Raw genomic sequence first — 17,878 nt, forward strand, 5'->3', positions numbered from 1 at the left:
CCCAATTTTTTTTTTTTTTACGTAGGCTCTACACCCAACGTGGGACTTGAACTCACGACCTCGAGATCAAGAGTCACGTGTTCTACTAAGCCAGCCGGGTGCCCCTAAAAAATGTTTACTCTCTTATTTCTCTTTTTTTTTTTTTTCTTATTTCTCTTTTTTAAGAAAAGATTTTTTTTTTTTAAAGATTTTATTTATTTGACAGAGAGAAAGACAGCCAGAGAGGGAACACAAGCAGGGGGAGTGGGAGAGGGAGAAGCAGGCTTCCCACAGAGCAGGGAGCCCGATGCGGGGCTCGATCCCAGGACCCCGGGATCATGACCTGAGCCAAAGGCAGACGCTTAACGACTGAGCCACCCAGGCGCCCCAAGAAAAGATTTTCTTATTTTATTTTAAGATCTTTATACCTAACATGGGGCTTGAACTCACAGCCCCAAGGTCAAGAGTCGCAGTCTCTACCGACTGAGCCAGCCAGGCACCCTGTAATCTCTTATTTCTTAAGCTGAGTGGTGGCTCCATTTGTGTTTATTTTATTATTATATCTTTAAACTGAACATGAGCAGTAGGTTATAGGTTGAATTGTGTCCCCCAAAAGGTCCGATGTTGAAGTCCCAACCCCTAGTACTCTGGAATGTGACCTTATTTAGAAATAGGGTCATTATACATGCAATTAGTTAAGATGAGGTCATATTGGAGTAGACTGGGCCCCTAATCCAGTATAACTGGTGTCCTTATAAAAAGGGGGAAGTTGGCCCCAGATATGCATACAGGGAGAACGTCCTGTGTGGACTGGAGTTCTGCCACCGAGGAACCTACCAGAAGCCAGGAGAGAGGCCCGGAACAGATCCTTCCCTAACGCCTTTGGAGGGAGCACTGCCGGGCTGACCCCTTGCCCTCAGACATCTCACCTTCACCACAGTCCGTGCATTTCTGTTGTTTAGGTCACTCAGTTTGTGGTATTAAAAGTACCACAGAGAAAAAAAAAAAAAAAAAAAAAGTACCACAGAGAATATACAAGAGGGACATAAGAAATACCCTCTACCAGAAACTTGCATTCTTTTCTCTATGAATTTCTCTCTTTTTTAATTTTAATTTTTTAAAAAGATTTTTATTTATTTATTTTAGAGAGAGAGAGAGATGGAGCACAAACATGAGGCAGGGGCCAAGGGAGAAGCAGACTCCCTGCTGAGCAGGGAGCCCGATGCGGGGCTTGATCCCAGGACCCTAAGATCATGACCCGAGCCGAAGGCAGACGCTTAACTGACTGAGCCACCCAGGCGCCCCTTCTCTATGAATTTCTATCTAACTTCTCCCCAGCCTCCCAAACATCTGCATAAGCCTTACACTGAGCTTGTGATTTATGACCTCAACGTGTTTTTTTCTGCACTATCTCACTACTCTTTTCAGCAAGTTTGTAATCTGTTGATTTTTTTTCTGACTACAAACATGTTCCCTTGCAAAAATACTTTAACATTATAGGGATGCCTGCTGGCTCGGTCAGTAGAGCATGCAATTCTTTTTTTTTAAGACTTTATTTATTTGACAGAGAGAGAGAGAGCACAAGGAGGCAGAACGGCAGGCAGGGGAGAAGGGGAAACAGGCTCCCAACTGAGCAGGGAGCCCGATGTGGGGCTCGATCCCAGGACCCTGAGATCATGAGCTGAGCCAAAGGCAGACGGCTAACCGAGTGAGACACCCAAGTGCCCAAGAGCATGCAATTCTTGATCTCAGGGATGTAAGTTCAAGCCCCACATTGGGTGTAGAGATTACTTACAAAACAAAACAAAACAAAACAAAACTTAAACATTACAGAAATTCACAATGTACTAGTGAAAATCTCTCTCCTAATTCCATCTTCCATCAATCCTAACAGTTCAGTGTGTATTCCTTCAGATTCTTTTTACCTGCTGGTAGTAACATACTCAGGTGGTTTTCATGCAGAGACAAAATCATGGCCCTACTCATTTTAGCACCTCATCTTTTATTTCTCTCAGTTACATGTCTGGGGATCTTTCTATGCCTGAATAATCTGTCTTACCATATTTAATGGCTGTGTAGTATTTTCCGAATATATGTAACATAATTTATCAAACAGCTAGGATTGATTTTTCATCCTTCCACAAATATTAGTCATTTTAATTAGGTCTCAGGCTAGACAGACCTGTGTGTTGAGATCTGGGATCTATGAGATCCTCCCTGCTTCACCCTGACTATCCTCTATTGTTTCTTTTTCTTTTCTTTTCTTTTTTTTTTTGCCTTTAAAATTATTTATTGGGGCGCCTGGGTGGCTCAGTTGGTTAGGCGACTGCCTTCGGCTCAGGTCATGATCCTGGAGTCCCGGGATCGAGTCCCGCATCGGGCTCCCTGCTCAGCGGGGAGTCTGCTTCTCCCTCTGACCTCCCCACTCTCATGTGTTCTCTCTCATTCTCTCTCTCAAATAAATAAATAAAATCTTTAAAAATAAATAAATAAATAAAATTATTTATTATTATTGTTAAAATTGAAATATAGTTGACACACAATGTTACATTAGTTTCAGGTGTACAACATAATGATTTGACAAGTTTATACATCATTCTGTGCTCACAAGTGGAGTTACTATCTATCACCATACAAGGCTATTAAAATATCATTGAGGGCGCCTGGGTGGCTCAGTCGTTAAGCGTCTGCCTTCGGCTCAGGTCATGATCCCAGGGTCCTGGGATCGAGCCCCACATCGGGCTCCCTGCTCCGCGGGAAGCCTGCTTCTCCCACTCCCCCTGATTGTGTTCCCTCTCTCGCTGTGTGTCTCTCTCTGTCAAATAAATGAATAAAAATCTTTTTTAAAAAAAATCATTGACTATATTCCCTATGCTGTGCCTTTTATTCCTATGACTTGCTCATTCCATAACTGGAAGCCTGTATCTCCCACTCCCCTTCACCCATTTTGACCACCACCCCCCCGACAAGAACTATCAGTTTGTTCTCTGTGTTTATGGGTCTGTTTCTGCTTTTTGTTTACTTATTCATTTGTTTTGTTTTTTAGATTCTACATATAAGTGGAATCATATGGTATTTGTCTTTCTCTGTCTGACTTATTTTACTTAGCACAATATCCTCTAGGTCCATCCATGTTGTTGCAAATGGCAATATCTCATTTTTTTTTAAAGATTTTATTCATTTATTTGTCAGAGAGACAGAGAGCACAAGCAGGGGGAGTGGCAGGCAGAGGGAGAAGCAGGCTCCCTGCTGAGTAGGGAGCCCCATGCGAGACTCAATCCCAGGACCCTGGAATCATGACCTGAGCCGAAGGCTGACACTTAACTGACTGAGCCACCCGAGCATCCACAATATCTCATTTTTTTATGGATGGCTGAGCAATATTCCATATATACACACACACACACACACACACACACACACCACATCTTTATCCATTCATCTATCAGTGGACACTTCGGCTGCTTCCATATCTTGGTTATTATTAGTAATGCTGCAATAAGCATACAGGTGCATGTAACTTTTTGAATTAGTGTTTTCATTTTCTTTCTTTCTTTTTAAAATATTTTATTTTTATTTATTTATTGAGTTAGTTATTTTGAGAGAGAGATCAGCGGGAGGGGCAGACTGAGAGGGAGAGAGAGAATCTTAAGCAGGTTCCATGCCCAGCGAGGAGCCTGATTCAGGGCTTGATCCCGAGACCCTGAATCATGGCCTAAGCTGAAGTCAAGAGTCAGATGCTTAACCGACTGAGCCACCCAGGTGCCCCTTAAAAGCTTTTATTTTTAAGTAATCTCTACCCCCAAGATGGGGCTTGAAGTCATGACCCAGATATCAAGAGCCACATGCTCTACCCACTGAGCCAGCTGGGCGCCCCATTTTTAATTTTTTGCGGAACCTCTCTCTCCACTGTTTTGTACAGCAGCTGCACCAATTTACATTCCCACCAATAATGCGTGAAGGTTCCTTTTTCTCCACATCCTTGCCAACACTTGTTATTTCTTGTCTTTTTGACACTACATTCTGACAGGTGTGAGATGACATCTCATTGAGGTTTTGAGATTTTATTTATTTATTTATTTAGACAGCTTGAGCTGGGGTGGGGGGGGGTAGGAGGGGCAGGGAGAGGGAGAGATAGAGAGAGAGAGAGAATCCCAAGCAGACTCAACACAGAGCGCGGAGCCTGACATGGAGCTCTATCCCATGACCCTGAGATCATGACCTGAGCCAACAATCAAGTCTGATGTTCAACCAACTGAGCCACCCAGGTACCCCTCATTGACATTTTGATTTGCATTTCCCTGATGATGAGTGATGTTGAGCATCTTTTCATGTGTCTGTTGGCCATCTGTATGTCTTCTTTGGGAAAATGTCTATTCAGGTCCTCTGCCCATGTTTTAATTGGATTATTTGTGTTTTTTTGGTGTTGAGTTGTATAAGTTCTTTATGCATTTTGGATACTAAAGCCGCATTGGAGATACCATTTGCAAATATCTCCTCCCATTCAGAGTTTGTCTTTTCATTCTGTTGATGGTTTCTTTCACTGTGCAAAAGCTTTTTTATTTTGGGATAGTCCCAAGAGTTTATTTTATTTTATTTTTTTAAAGATTTTATTTATTTATTAGAGAGCGAGCGAGAGAGAAACAGCATGAGAAGGGAGAGGGTCAGAGGGAGAAGCAGGTTCCCCACTGAGCTGGGAGCCCGATGTGGGACTCGATCCCAGGACTCCGGGATCATGACCTGAGCTGAAGGCAGTTGCTTAACCAACTGAGCCACCCAGGCACCCCCAAGAGTTTATTTTTGTTTGAGGAGACATATTGGAAAAAATGTTGCTAAGACTAATGTCAAAGAAATTACTGCCTGTTTTCTTCTTTTTTTTTTAAAAAAAAGATTTTATTTATTTATTTGACAGAGAGAGAACACAAGCAGGGGGAGTGGCAGGCAGAGGGAGAGGGAGAAGCAGGCTCCCCGCAGAGCAGGGGGAGCCCGATGTGGGACTTGATTCCAAGACTCTGGGATCATGACCTGAGCTGAAGGAAGTCGCCTAACCAACTGAGCCACCCAGGCGCCCTACTGCCTGTTTTCTTCTAATTACTCTCTATTGGTAACTGCACTGTGCCACTCATCCTTGCACCAGCTTCCAGAGAGAAATAATATGCACAGGGTATGCACTGTGCAAATGCCTATTGCCTGTTACTAATTGGCTTTTGCTCCAAACCCATAAGGCTTCCTGGTCCATGTGGAGCCCTCTTTTTGCCTGGGCTACAGGCAAGCCTGAGGGACACCTCGCTTGTCCTTTCCCTGAGACTTACTCCCTTGGAAGGTAAGGAGGGGTCAGTCCAAAGACAATCACATTGAGGGAAAGAAAGGCTGAAAGGAAATTTCTCTTTAAGGTCTAAATGTTTTCCTACCTTCTTGATTATTATGTTAAAGTTCATTCCTAGGGGTGCCTGACTGGCACATGACTCTTGATCTCTTGATCTTGGGGTTGTGAGTTCGAGCCCCATGTCGGGTGTAGAGATTGCTTTAAAAAAATCTTAAAAAACAAATAAATAGAAATAAAAACCTTAACCCTAACATCCTCTTAGACCCAGCTGTTTAGAAATACACACACATACACACACTTAGGAATATATATATATATTTAGGAATATATATATATATATATATATATATATATATATATATAGCGGCCCGCTATACATATACATATATATATATGTATTTTAAGATTTTATTTTTAAGCAATCTCTACACCCAACATTGGGCTCAAACTCACAACCTGTTTAAGGTTTTTAAGATATAATGTCCAGTTGTTCTGTTAAAAGATAACATCAATTTTAATTTTTTTAATTTTTATTTTTTTAAAGATTTATTTATTTGAGAGAGAGAGCATGTGGGGGAAGTGTGGGAGGAGGGCAGAGGGAGAGAAGGAGACTCCTCGCTGAGCATGGACCCCATCCCCAGGCTCTATCCCACAACCCTGAGATCATGACCTGAGTCAAAGCCAAGAGTTGGATGCTTAACTGACTGAGCCACCCAGGCACCCCAAAAGATTACATCAATTTTTAATCCTACCAGCAACATATGAGATTGCTTGTTTCCCAATGTCCTTGCCAGGGCTGGGTGTCGCTCTTTTAAAAAAGTGGCCAATCCTGGCCAGGCGACTGAGCCACCTGGGCGCTGCGGGAAGGGGAAAGCTTTAACCATGTTATCTGGTCACATCAGAGAGGCTGGCCATGGGCTCCTCAAAGACTAGGTAGGGTGTGTTGGTTGTTTCTTGAACTGCGTTTAGCACATAGCAGGAACTTAATAAATATTGGTTCAACGAATGTGGGAGCATTGAGAAATGATCAACAATTCTGTGCTGGGGGTAGCAAGAGACATTTTACAGAGATAATTGGCCTATGCCTGGCAGCAAGAAGTTTACCTTGAGCAGCAAGAAGGACATCTCTTCCTCCGAAGGGGGAATTAAAGGATGGGGGAAGTTAAAGATGAGGGCAGGTTGGGAGAAGGTAGAGGGAATTCTACTTGATGGCTTTATTTTTCTCTATGAAAAAGGAGAGTTGGAGTATGGGATGGTAAGAGGCAAAGGTTTGGAAAAGCCACTTGGGGAGAGGGAAGGGATCTAGGGACAAATGGAACAATTCTGGGTGGTGGTGAGGACTCAAGTGAACGTGGAGGTAATGACGTGTGGGTTCATCCTTGCAGAACCTCAGGGAGAAAATGAACGGACGTGGAGGGCTCCCTAACACGGGAATGAATATGGTGGGCACTAGCCGATGAAAACGAAGCCAGAAAAGCAGGTACTATGTGGAGAAGGGGAAGCTGGAATTTCAGATTTCACGTGGACCAGTTGTGTGGCCCTTGGGGTGCATGGCTGAGGTGCAGGGGAAAGTCGTGGACGTGAGGATGTCGAGGGACTGAGGCCAGGTTTGTCTGAGGATGTTAAAGTCTCCCAGAATCCAGGGCGGCGCCGTGAGCCACGTGACAGCCCGCCTTGATTGGTCAACAGTGGGCATAGTTGAGAAGATGGCGGCTCAGCGAGAACCTCATCGAAGTAGGTCTGTACGCACAGCAGCACCCAGTGTGCAGGAGGGCGGTGAGGGGCAAGGGGAACGCGGCCGCTTCCTCTGGTCTGGACAAGGACGGAGGAGGCGCTGTGGGAAGGGGAGAGAGTCTGGGTGGTGTGCACCAACAGTGGAGTATTGACAGGGTTGGACTTCCAGAAGCAGCGCGGAGCCCTGGCCACAAACGTGTTCTGTGTGCCCCGTCTGAACCCGGTCTCCTAACATGTATCAGAGGGTCTGGGGTAGAGTTTTAGCGCTCCTTCGAGTTAGGGGACTCGAAGAGGACCAAGACGGGGTAAAAATGGCGGAGGGTCAGCTGGGCCTTGAACGGCGGGGCAAGCCGAGGCAGGGCCCGCTAGTGGCGTCGCGCGTCTCCACGGCGACGGGACTCGTGGCCCGGACGTGGGCGGAGCTTCGGGCGGGGCGGGGCATCTCTGTGACGCCAGGGGCTGGGCCTAAATGGCGAAACCCGAGAGGCTCCCGGGGGGGTTTGAACTGGCCAATGGGCGAGCTGCCGACCGGGTGTCGGAAAAGGAGGCGGAAGCGGGGAGGAGCCGCCGCGGGAGCCGGACTGCATCCGCCGCGGCGTCTCCATGGCACGGCCCTGGCCTCCGACTTCAACGACTTCATAAGGAGACGTTTCTGGGCGCAGCCGTGTCGCTCCTGGTGAGAGGCCGCCGGCAGGCGGGATCCCGGGCGCTCCGGGGCGCTCCGCGGCCACCGCCGGGCCGCGTCCCCACGGGCAGCATGGCCCCCGCCGGGGTCGTCAGCCCCCGTCGCCCCCCGCCCCCCCGGCGGCCGCCCCCGCCTCCAGCCCCCGGGCGCGCTCGTCCGGCTCCCGTCAGAATGTGGCCCCCGCCCCGCCCCCCCGGCGCGGGCCTTCTTCTCCTCCCGCTAACGGGCGGGCCGGCCGCCTCCCTCCTAACCTGGCCTCCGGCAGGACTCTGCTCCCTCCTCCGCCGCCCTCTGGCAGGGCTTCACCCTTCTCTCTATGGGCAGAAACTGGTCCCCTCCTGCCCGCTGGTGGGTGGTCGTCCACGGAGACAGGCCCCGCGCCCCCTGCCCGCCGGTGGGCGTCGCCCCGGCCGCCTGTCCCTCCCTGCGGGCCGCGGCTCGGCAGTTATTGTCCGCGCCTCGTAGGCAGCGCTATCCCCCGGCGGCCGCCTCCCGGCCTCCCGACCCCGCGGGAGTGGGATCACCCGTCCAGGGGACGCCACTGGGGGTTTCGTCCCGCTCCCTGCACCACCCGGCGTCTGACCCGCTCCAACTCGGATACTGAATCCTAGTGGCCGCTGGCGGCTGCGCCCGGGAGGATTTTCCCTCCGCCGTCGGGGGTACCCCCTTGCGGCCGCGAGCACCTTTCCCCTGCAGCTGCCGCCCCTCCCGCCTTCAAACACTATTGGTCTTCTCTGGGTTTCTATTCTCCCGGGAACGCCCCTTCTCCTAGGAGACAGTTGCCCTGGTCCCGCCCCGAATATCCCTCCAGCTCCCTGCGCGGGTTTCGGCCCTTTGGGGCCCACTTGGGGGCCTAGCGGTGCCAGCCCGCCCTTCACGCACGCCAGCCGGCGCCTCAGGTTTTCCCTCTGGTGGCCCACCCACCTTCTCTCCCGGGTAGGGCCTGGGCGTGGTGGTCCTTGCCTCCGAAGTTCCGTTCCCTGTCCCTCCCTGGGGAGGGGAGCTCCCTCCGCGCCCCCCACCACCTACCGGCCACCCACGCGCCGCTCCGCAGGTCGCTCAGCCTCTCCTATCTCCCCCCACTTTGGCAGGACAGTTGCTGTGTGACTTGGACAGTAGAGGAGCGCCTCCCAAGTTTTCATCCAACTGCCACCCCTAAAGCTTCCACCCTCCTCCCCTCAGAGAGGACGTTTGATGCCGGGCCCCTGAGATTCTCATTGACAAGCCCCTCTGGGTCCCCCTGAGCAGAGCCTGCTGACCCAATTGCCCACCTTTGCGGCTTTGATGCCTAACCATGTCTGCCTCATCCTCAGGCGGCTCCCCCAGGTACTACCAGCGTGGGGGGCGCCTCCGCAGAAGGGCAGGGGCAGGTGGTCAGGGTCCCCCAGGCCAGGCTCGCTGGAGGCTTCTCTTTTCAGCTGCCCTGTTCTGTGTATTGAAAGTCTGGAACAAAACATTGAAAAGTCATTTTTAAAGGGAAGGAGGAAAAAAGTGCTTGCTCGCAATCCCAGCTCTGCCTCCCTCTTGCCCTCCCTTCCCCAGGTGCCCCAGTTCCTCCTGGCAAACAGGGCCCCCATTGTCTTCATGGAGTACTAGGCACAGGTCCTTTTTGAAAGGAAGCTACATGTAAATGACAGTGATGTAGGCGTTCATAAGGTGTTGATGCTGTCCAGGTGATTTGATGGCAAGCCCGCAGGGGGAGACAGATTTCCCAGATCTGTTGGCTTTTAAGTGAGGAGGGAAAAAAGAATCTGTCTACTCAGATTTGGTATTCCTCACCTAAATGATGAGTAGGATGCAATAAATATTTTTTTCTTTTTCGTCAAGGTGTGCTACACATACAACAGGATGCATGCTAAAGTGCTCGAGCATTTTTTTGTTGCATTTTTAGGTTGCATTATTCTCCCCTAAGTATTTGTGGGGAGGACGGAAGTCCTATTTGGAGGCTGTCAGGAGGTAGTGGGATGGATCAGATGAATTTTCCAAGTCCCTTTCCGTCGTGGAATTCTTGGATGCTCTGCTGCCAAATATTGGAGATGAAACTTTTGCTATATTTGCAGACCTGGTGATGGGGCTGTTTATGTATGAACATGCTAAATTGCACATAGTATTAAAAACAAACAAACAAACAAAACCTCTCCAAAACAAAAATAACCCTGCTTCGCAGGATTTTAAAGGGTAGCAAGTAGAATATTTGGGGACATGGTAACTTTCCATCAGCTTACTTGAATATGTGACTGTTAATTTTATGAATTTGAGTCACAGGGACTTTGTTCCTGGGCCTGCTGCTCTGTCTTTTGATGTCTGTCACTTCCGGAGCATTTTTCCAGGGCCGCTTCTGCTCCGGGCACAGTCCTGGGCACTTTCACCCTTGGCCACACTAGTACCTTGCCTGGTGCTCCCATGCTGCCTGCTTTTTGTCATCTGACAGGATGACAGCTGGGCTTTTCAGCAAAAGGTCACAATACTTGTGATGCGACGGCAGAGGTTAAAAGGCCGGCCCTGCGAATGCCCATCACCCCGTTTCCATCCCCCTGCCGGGCGCACCATGTGTGTTCGGTGGCCGTGTAAAGGGAGCCAAGTGATACCAGACTGGTTCTCCTAGCCGTTCACTCGTGTCATTTCGGGAGATCTAAGAGATAGAAGAGCCCTAGTTTTCTGCTTACAATCTGGTTCTTGTGCCTGGGTGCAGGTTTCCATCGTGTGGGAAGAACGGAGTAACAAGTCTCACGCAGAAAAAGGTCTTGAGGACACCTTGTGGCGCACCCAGTGTGACTGTGACGGTAGGTGACGTGTCCACGGAGCAGCCCTCCGGTCTATGGCCCCACCAACAATGCTTCGGCTCGCCTTTTCCAGGAGCTGCCTTTCCCCGCCCCCACCACTGTGGCCTAGTGCTCTGCTGGAGGCTTTCTTGCGTATCCTGCTCATTGGGGGGATTGGTTCTGGTGTTGGTTTTTTTGCCTGTGGTAAAGCTGCTGGGTGTGAGGAGGATGTCTTCACCCAATCCTTCCAAATTCCAGAAGTCCTGAGAACACATTTTCCAAAAAAAAGAAGAAGAAAAGAGAACGGGGAGGGGACGAGTTGCGGGTAGTGGGCAAGGGGTGTGTGTGGCCGGGGGGGTTCGGCCCTGCTCGGGTTCTCTTCCACATCAATACAACCTTCTCATCTCAGCATTTCCTTTAGCCTTCCGTCTTCCTCATCTTCCACCTGCCTCCTGCCTGACTGTGCACTCTAACCATGTGGTGTGTGGCCTGTGCTGCCGTGCATGCGCAGATCAGATCACGGGGCAGAAGGAGTCCCCTGCTTTCCAGCTGTGCTACACTAAGTCTACAGAGGAGCTCTGCCTTCCAGCAGGCTTGGAAGGAGATTCGGCTCTGAGGACCCCGGGGCCTGGGTTCGCGCTCTTTTGGGGAACCCGCAGGTCTTGCAGACCCCTGTCTTGAGTGGACCTAGATCGTCCAGGTGGTCTTCAGCTGGGATCTCTGCGGGAGTCTGCTGAACGGTGCTCCTGCCCTGGTTCCGGCCTGCATGCCAGTAGTTGGTAGCTGTCCTGCTCGCTTGGTGGCTAGGCTTTCAGTGGCCCCCAGAGGCTGTGAGCTCGGTTTTTTATGCCAGTTTACTCATCCACAGATCAACCTTTTTTGTGTTGCCCTCCCCCGCCTGCCAGAAGCGAAGCATGAAGGACCGCTCTTCAACGCCCCCCTTACATGTTCATGTGGATGAGAACACTCCTGTCCACGTCCACATAAAAAAACTCCCGAAACCATCAGCGACCAGCGGCCAGGTAGGAGCATGCCAGTCGGGCGAGGTGAAGGCTGTGGAGCAGGGTGACCCCTCCCAGCACGGCCTCCTCGGCTTCAAACTCCACAAAGGTTTGGGAGACAAATGCACTTGCTTTCAGAGGTCGGCTGCCTGGCTAGAAGGTAGGCAGCACTGGCATCCAGAAATGGCAGTGGTGGCCTTAGTCAGAAGAGGCTCCCCTGCAGAGTTGGAAGTGGATGCCACCAGAGGAGACCACGGCCAGCTGTGTGGGGAAGTGACCCTGGGTTTGTCCCTTTCCACAGAAATCTCATAAGCGCGGAATGAAAGGGGACACCGTGAATGTGCGGCGGAGTGTCCGGGTGAAGACCAAGGTACCTTGGATGCCCCCTGGAAAGTCATCTGCCCGGCATGTGGGATGCAAGTGGGAGGTAGGCTCGTTCTTGTTCAGGCTTTTCTTCTCGGACTGGTCAGGTTCTAGCAGGCCTCAAACTCGGTATGATTCAGGGTCAGCTGTCACTATTAGAGATGTCCCAGTAGGTCCTGTTTAGTGAGCGGCCTGGCTAAACCTGAAAGTACGCGAATGTTCTAGAGCCCTTAATACCACTGCCAGGTGGTAGGTCTCACTCTCCCCATGGACAGATGAGGAAACCAAGGTTCAGAGAGATGAAGTCCCAGAGAAAGTAGCAGAGCTGGAGTCAGGGATGAGGGAGGTCTCATTCTAGAAGTTGCACCCTTGGCCTCTCTGATCTGTGTGTGCGGAGCCACATGTCTTTCCCCGTGTAACCGTGATAGCATCTGAAGTGTAACCAACAAAATATATACCAGGTGCATATTTAAGAAAGCACCCCCTCTTTTGAGGTAGTCCTCATAAGAGATCATGTGTGTATTCCACAGATGTCATCAAAAGCACTTTTGGAACAATCTCAGGGAATGATTGCCTTCCGTATCAGTTGTCAAGGTGCCAAGAGAATTACTGTCCTTTTTTTTTTTTTTTTTTTTAGCCACGCCTCAACATGTTTTGCTTGTCCATCCATCCATCCATCCATCCGTGCAGTAATTCTTGCAGCATATGTTTCTTGAGACTTGGTGCCAGACACTGCGGGGCCCTGGGGTGACAGCCGCAGACTCACAGGCATACCCCTCCTTAGGCTTACATTCTAGTCAATTGCAATGAAAAACCTCAGTGATGAGGCAAGACCTTATGGCTGCATTTTAGACAAAGATCTCGTAATCGGGGCGAGTAAAAAAGACTTGAGGCTGCTTTGAGGTGGTGATGGTGCCTGGCTCATTTTGAAACATTCAATCTTTTGCCGATAGTTGATTACTTTTAAAATTAGAAATAAAAAATAAAAGTAATTACTCTGAAGTCCTACTTCACGGGTGTGACTCCCTGATTTACCAGTTTTTCCTAAGAGACAAAGGGAGTATGGGGTATTCTAGGGAATAAACGATACAAATAAAAGTGTTCTGACCAGTATGTATGTATGTGTGTGTGTGTGTGTGTGTGTACATATATGTGTGTGTATATATACACACATACTTATATATATATGCATATACTTATATAAGAAAGATTGGAATTAAAATGCTGTCTTCCATTTTTCGCTACGTGTACCTCACTAATAATCAGACATAAATGAAAAACAACTATGTTTTAAAAACAAACACAAGCTCTCATTTTTGTTGAATGGAATATAGTTAAAAAGCTCACCGATATCTCATGTTGACAAGCATATGAGAAATCAGCAAACCTTTTTAGACCATTTTGAGAGGATGGTGAAGCCATTTAATAGCTGTGGAGCATTTATCTAAACATTGATGCTATAGTTTGGGTTTTTAAAAATTTTTTTCCAGATATTTAAATTTTTAATCTCTTCACCCCATGTGGGGCTTGAGCTCACAACCCCGAGATCAAGATTCGCACGCTCATTGACTGAACCAGGCAGGCACCCCAGGGATGCTATAGTTTTATATCTAGGAATTGATTCTGTAGTTTTATACTTAGAAATTTATCCTTAAAAAGTCACAGAAGAGTACAGGGATGATGTATCAAGATGTTTGTAAGAGAGAAAAATTGGAAGCAACCTAAATGTCTATCAGGAGGTATTGGTTAAATGATGATACACCCGTGCAGTATACATCCATACAATCCAAAGATGGATTTATAAGTGATAATGAAGCACAGAGCCACATAGCATGTAGAGTTTGGCCCTATTTGTGCAAAAAAGGGTGTCTGTGGGGCACCTGGCTGGCTTAGTTCACAGAGCATGTGACTCTTAATCTTGGAGTTGTGAGTTTGAGCCCCACGTTGGGCGTAGAGCTTACTTTAAAAAAAAAGAAAAGAGGGGCGCCTGGGTGGCTCAGTTGGTTAAGCGACTGCCTTCGGCTCAGGTCATGATCCTGGAGTCCCGGGATCGAGTCCCGCATCGGGCTCCCTGCTTGGCAGGGAGTCTGCTTCTCCCTCTGACCCTCCTCCCTCTCATGCTCTCTGTCTCTCATTCTCTCTCTCTCTCAAATAAATAAATAAAATCTTTAAAAAAAAAAAAAAAAAAGAAAAGAAAAAGAAAGGACATCTGTATCCATGTGTATATGCATATGTTTGTATATGTATAACATTTTCTGGAAAGATATACAGGAAGTAGTAAGCAGTGATTACCTCTGGGTTGGAGGGGGCTTTATTTTTTATGGTCTGCTTGAATTTCATTATAACAAGCATATTATGTTTTATAATTAAAATTGCTTTTTAGGGGCACCTGGCTGGCTCAGTCGGTGAAGCGTGTGACTCTTGATCTCAGGGCCTTGAGTTTGAGCCCCACGTTAGGGGTGGAGATTACATAAAATAAAAAAATAAAATCTTTAAAAAAAATGCTTTTTAAAAAACCGAAATGACTTGGTAGTTTTGAAGTATACATTGAAGATCTGCCACTATGGAAATTGACCTCCCTGTTGACCGAGGTTGCTAGGAGCTGTGGTCCCCCCTGGAAAGCTCAAATGTCCGCTTTCAGTCCTCTAGCTGCAGAATCCTAGGAATGGAGGAGCCCAGAGAGGTGACTTGTCTCTCAAATAGTAGCTGTATTTCATGCAGCCCTCTTGAGCCAGTGCCTTTCCCCTTCCCAGTGGTGCTCTTTGTTTCTGGAAAGACCTAGCCATTGTGGATAAGGGAGAAAGACCCTACAATGAGGAAATATGGGATGAGCTGGACATGGACCTCAGAAGCTGCTATGTACATGTGGGGATTCTTGTTTGATTTTTTAAAACCCCTTCTGGTATAGATTGATCACCTTTGGGAGAAAGGAGGTCTGGGTTTTTTCTCTACCCTATTATTGAAAGTGATCTAGTTTTTATTATGGGAAGTTGAAAATACAGACAAATAGACCGTCACCTGTAATCTTACTGCTCTAATGTGGCTGCTATTAAGTTTTAAAAGCTTTGTGTGAGAAGTATTGGAAAGTACACACATCAGAAATGTATGGCTTGATTGATGAATTTTTACAAACAGTATACTGTGTAACTGCTTCCCCGCTTAAGAAGCCACATCATCACCAGCTTCCCCAGAAGCCCCCCTCTGGTCCTGGTGCTGTCATTACTACCCCCCAGGAGAACCACCCTCCTGAAACTGCTAACATCTTGGTATATTTACTGTCACACTTTTTCCTGTGCATAGTTTTGGGTTTTAAAATATCATTGTAATCATACTACATATTGTCCTATTATCCTCCTTTTAAATATTGCAAACTTTTTGTCTTACAAAAGCCATGCATGGTCGCTGTTGAAAAATTAGAAAATCCAAACCAACACAAGGAAGAAAGTAAAAAACACCTGTCATCCCACCAGTCTGAGAAGAGCTCTGGAACTTCTCGGTGGAAGTCTGCCTGATCTCTTGTTATGAAGAGACTCCTTGTTTTGATTTTTGTAACAATGGGACCATATTTCACTTTTTTATTTTATTTTTGATTATATTCTTTTTTAACATTTTGACTATATTTACATCGCACATTATTTTTTAAAGCAGTATTCCATTGTGTGTATATTTGTACCGTGATATATTTAACTAATACTCTCTTGTCATACGTTTGTCTCTATCCTTGCCTTGATTTTTTTTTCTTGCCTTGATTTTATTTTTTTATTTTTTTATTTTATTTTTTATTCTTTTAAAGATTTTTATTTGTCAGAGAGAGAGAGAGAGCACAAGCAGGGGGAGCAGCAGAGGGAGAGGGAGAAGCAGGCTCCTCACTGAGCAAGGAGCCTGATGTGGGACTCGATCCCAGGACCCTGGGATCATGACCCGAGCCGAAGGCAGACGCTTAACGACTGAGCCACCCAGGCGTCCCATCTTGCCTTGATTTTAAATATTGATTCACATTCATAAATATTCTTGATAAGTCCCTAGAAATAGAATTGCCAGGACAAAGGGCACATGCAGTTTTAACATTGTACCCTGTAAGTCCTACTTGTTTGGCACAAGAGTTACTCTCTTACTGAATACTCCTTTTATTCTTCTTCCCCTGGAAACTGGCACAGGTTGGCCACGTCAGCTAAAGAGGAGCACAGAACTGTACAAAAAATGAGAAATAACAATTACTTAATGCAACAGAATAAACTTACAGACTGAGAGAGTCAAGTTCAACATATCAGAAACCCATGGAGACCCTGGCTCCCAGATTATGATATCTTTCTATCTGGAGTCTTACAAGCAAAGGGTTATACAGCTTTACATAAACTTTTCAGAGCAGCACATGCCTTTTTTTTCCTAAGATTTTTATTTATTTATTTGACAGAGAGAGATACAGTGAGAGAAAGGAACACAAGCAGAGGGAGTGGGAGAGGGAGAAGCAGGCTTCCCGCGGAGCAGGGAGCCCGATGCGGGGCTCGATCCCAGGACCCTCAGATCATGACCCGAGCCGAAGGCAGACGCTTAATGACTGAGCCACCCAGGCGCCCTGGGGCACATGCATTTGATTTAAAAAATATGTATTTATGCTGATGCATTTAAATAAATATTTTCCAGACATCATACCCTTTCGACCCCTAAATTATTCAGTATGCATTTCTAATAATATTTTTCTACGTAACCAAAATAACAGTGATTAGTCCTAAAAACTTTATTTCTTATTATCATATATCTGGTGCATACTCAGATTTACCCACTTGTCCCTAAAATACCTTTCATAGCAGATTTGTGTTACTCGCAACTATCCACTGTCACACATTCATACTCACTTCAAAGACTTCTGACTTATTTCCCTTTTACCCTAGGTATATGAAAACATCTCTTGCCCCCAAATTTTGCCAACGTGGGGTATTATTACTATTTTAGCCAGTCTGTTCTATCCTTTATTTTAAACTTGACATTGTAACACAGGTTTATTTCTTGGTAGAGAATCTTCAGAAACCTCATGTAAACGTGGGTAGGTAACGTTCCATCGAGAAGGCCCGGTGCACTGTCCGTCCTGGGGTCTCTGGGGCTGGCCCTCAGCGGTTTAGCTCTTCCCGCCTCCAGTGGACAAGCAGGTGCGCTGGAACCGATGCTTGCGGCCTTGCCTTATGAGTTCACGTGTCTCTCCTTCCTCTGCATCAGAATCCACCTCATTGTCTGGAGATCACGCCACCATCTTCAGAAAAGCTGGTCTCGGTGATGCGGTTAAGTGACCTCTCTACAGAAGATGACGACTCGGGTCACTGTAAAATGAACCGTTATGATAAGAAGATTGACAGTCTAATGAACGCGGTTGGTTGTCTCAAGTCTGAGGTGAGGGAGGTGGGGGCTGGAGTAGCTAGGGCCCTGAGGATGTGACAGACCGCCCAGGTCGGTTCCTGGTGGCCTGCTTCCTTGGGGCTGTCCACCTGTGGGCCTCCCGCCCTTCTCAGCACGCTGCCCAGGGCTTCAGATGCCTCTGAGGAGGTAGCCCCGGGGCACCGAGCACTTAGCCCAGGGCCTGGCTCTGACCCCACCTGGTGCTCTGTATGGACGCCCTGGTTTGACTTGTCACAGCAGTAGATGAAGCCAGTGGGGGTATCGCCCCCATTTTGGAGATGACGTGACTGTGACACTGGGACCTCTGTTCCCCATTTTTACACAGCAGTTTGGAAGGAGAACAAAGCCCCAAAGAGGTGAAGGAGGTTTGTCGTCAGTTGGTAGGCTCTGTCTTTGGGCAAGATCAAGACCCAGGTCTTGACAGCTGACATGACCTGTGTCTTTTATCCCTTGCCCTGCATTCCGGGCTCATGGGCCCACCTGGAGAACCTGGGGCTGGCTGCCTGGCAACAGCCCTTTCTCCAAAGCCCGCGGAGCATGGGCCTTTTTGTGACATCTCCCCTGTGGTGTGCCAGCGAACCACGGTTTGTATCCTGGCTTTGTCCCCAACCAGCAAGTCGGTCACTTGGGCTCTCTC

The 17,878-nt window shown here is 47.8% G+C and overlaps 1 protein-coding gene across 7 annotated transcripts in view; it reads left to right on the forward strand.

The window, feature by feature from the left end:
* The first annotated feature begins 7,536 nt into the window (after nt 1–7,536).
* Nucleotides 7,537–17,878, forward strand: part of ODF2 (outer dense fiber of sperm tails 2) — a 32,802-nt gene continuing 22,460 nt past the window's right edge. The window contains exons 1-6 of one of the 7 annotated variants that reach the window (XM_078061853.1): nt 7,608–7,715; nt 8,821–9,050; nt 10,417–10,507; nt 11,392–11,508; nt 11,789–11,914; nt 17,065–17,235. In XM_078061853.1, the coding sequence (XP_077917979.1) occupies nt 9,019–9,050; nt 10,417–10,507; nt 11,392–11,508; nt 11,789–11,914; nt 17,065–17,235 (537 nt within the window). In that variant the 5' untranslated portion in view covers nt 7,608–7,715; nt 8,821–9,018. Of the gene's footprint in view, nt 7,716–8,815; nt 9,051–10,413; nt 10,508–11,354; nt 11,509–11,788; nt 11,915–17,064; nt 17,236–17,878 lie in introns of those variants that run through there. The other 6 variants (XM_036117677.2, XM_036117708.2, XM_036117650.2 and 3 more) reach the window with 6 other exon arrangements.

This window comes from Halichoerus grypus, chromosome 14 (genome assembly GCF_964656455.1).
Source record: "Halichoerus grypus chromosome 14, mHalGry1.hap1.1, whole genome shotgun sequence".
NCBI classification, from domain to species: Eukaryota; Metazoa; Chordata; class Mammalia; order Carnivora; family Phocidae; genus Halichoerus; species Halichoerus grypus.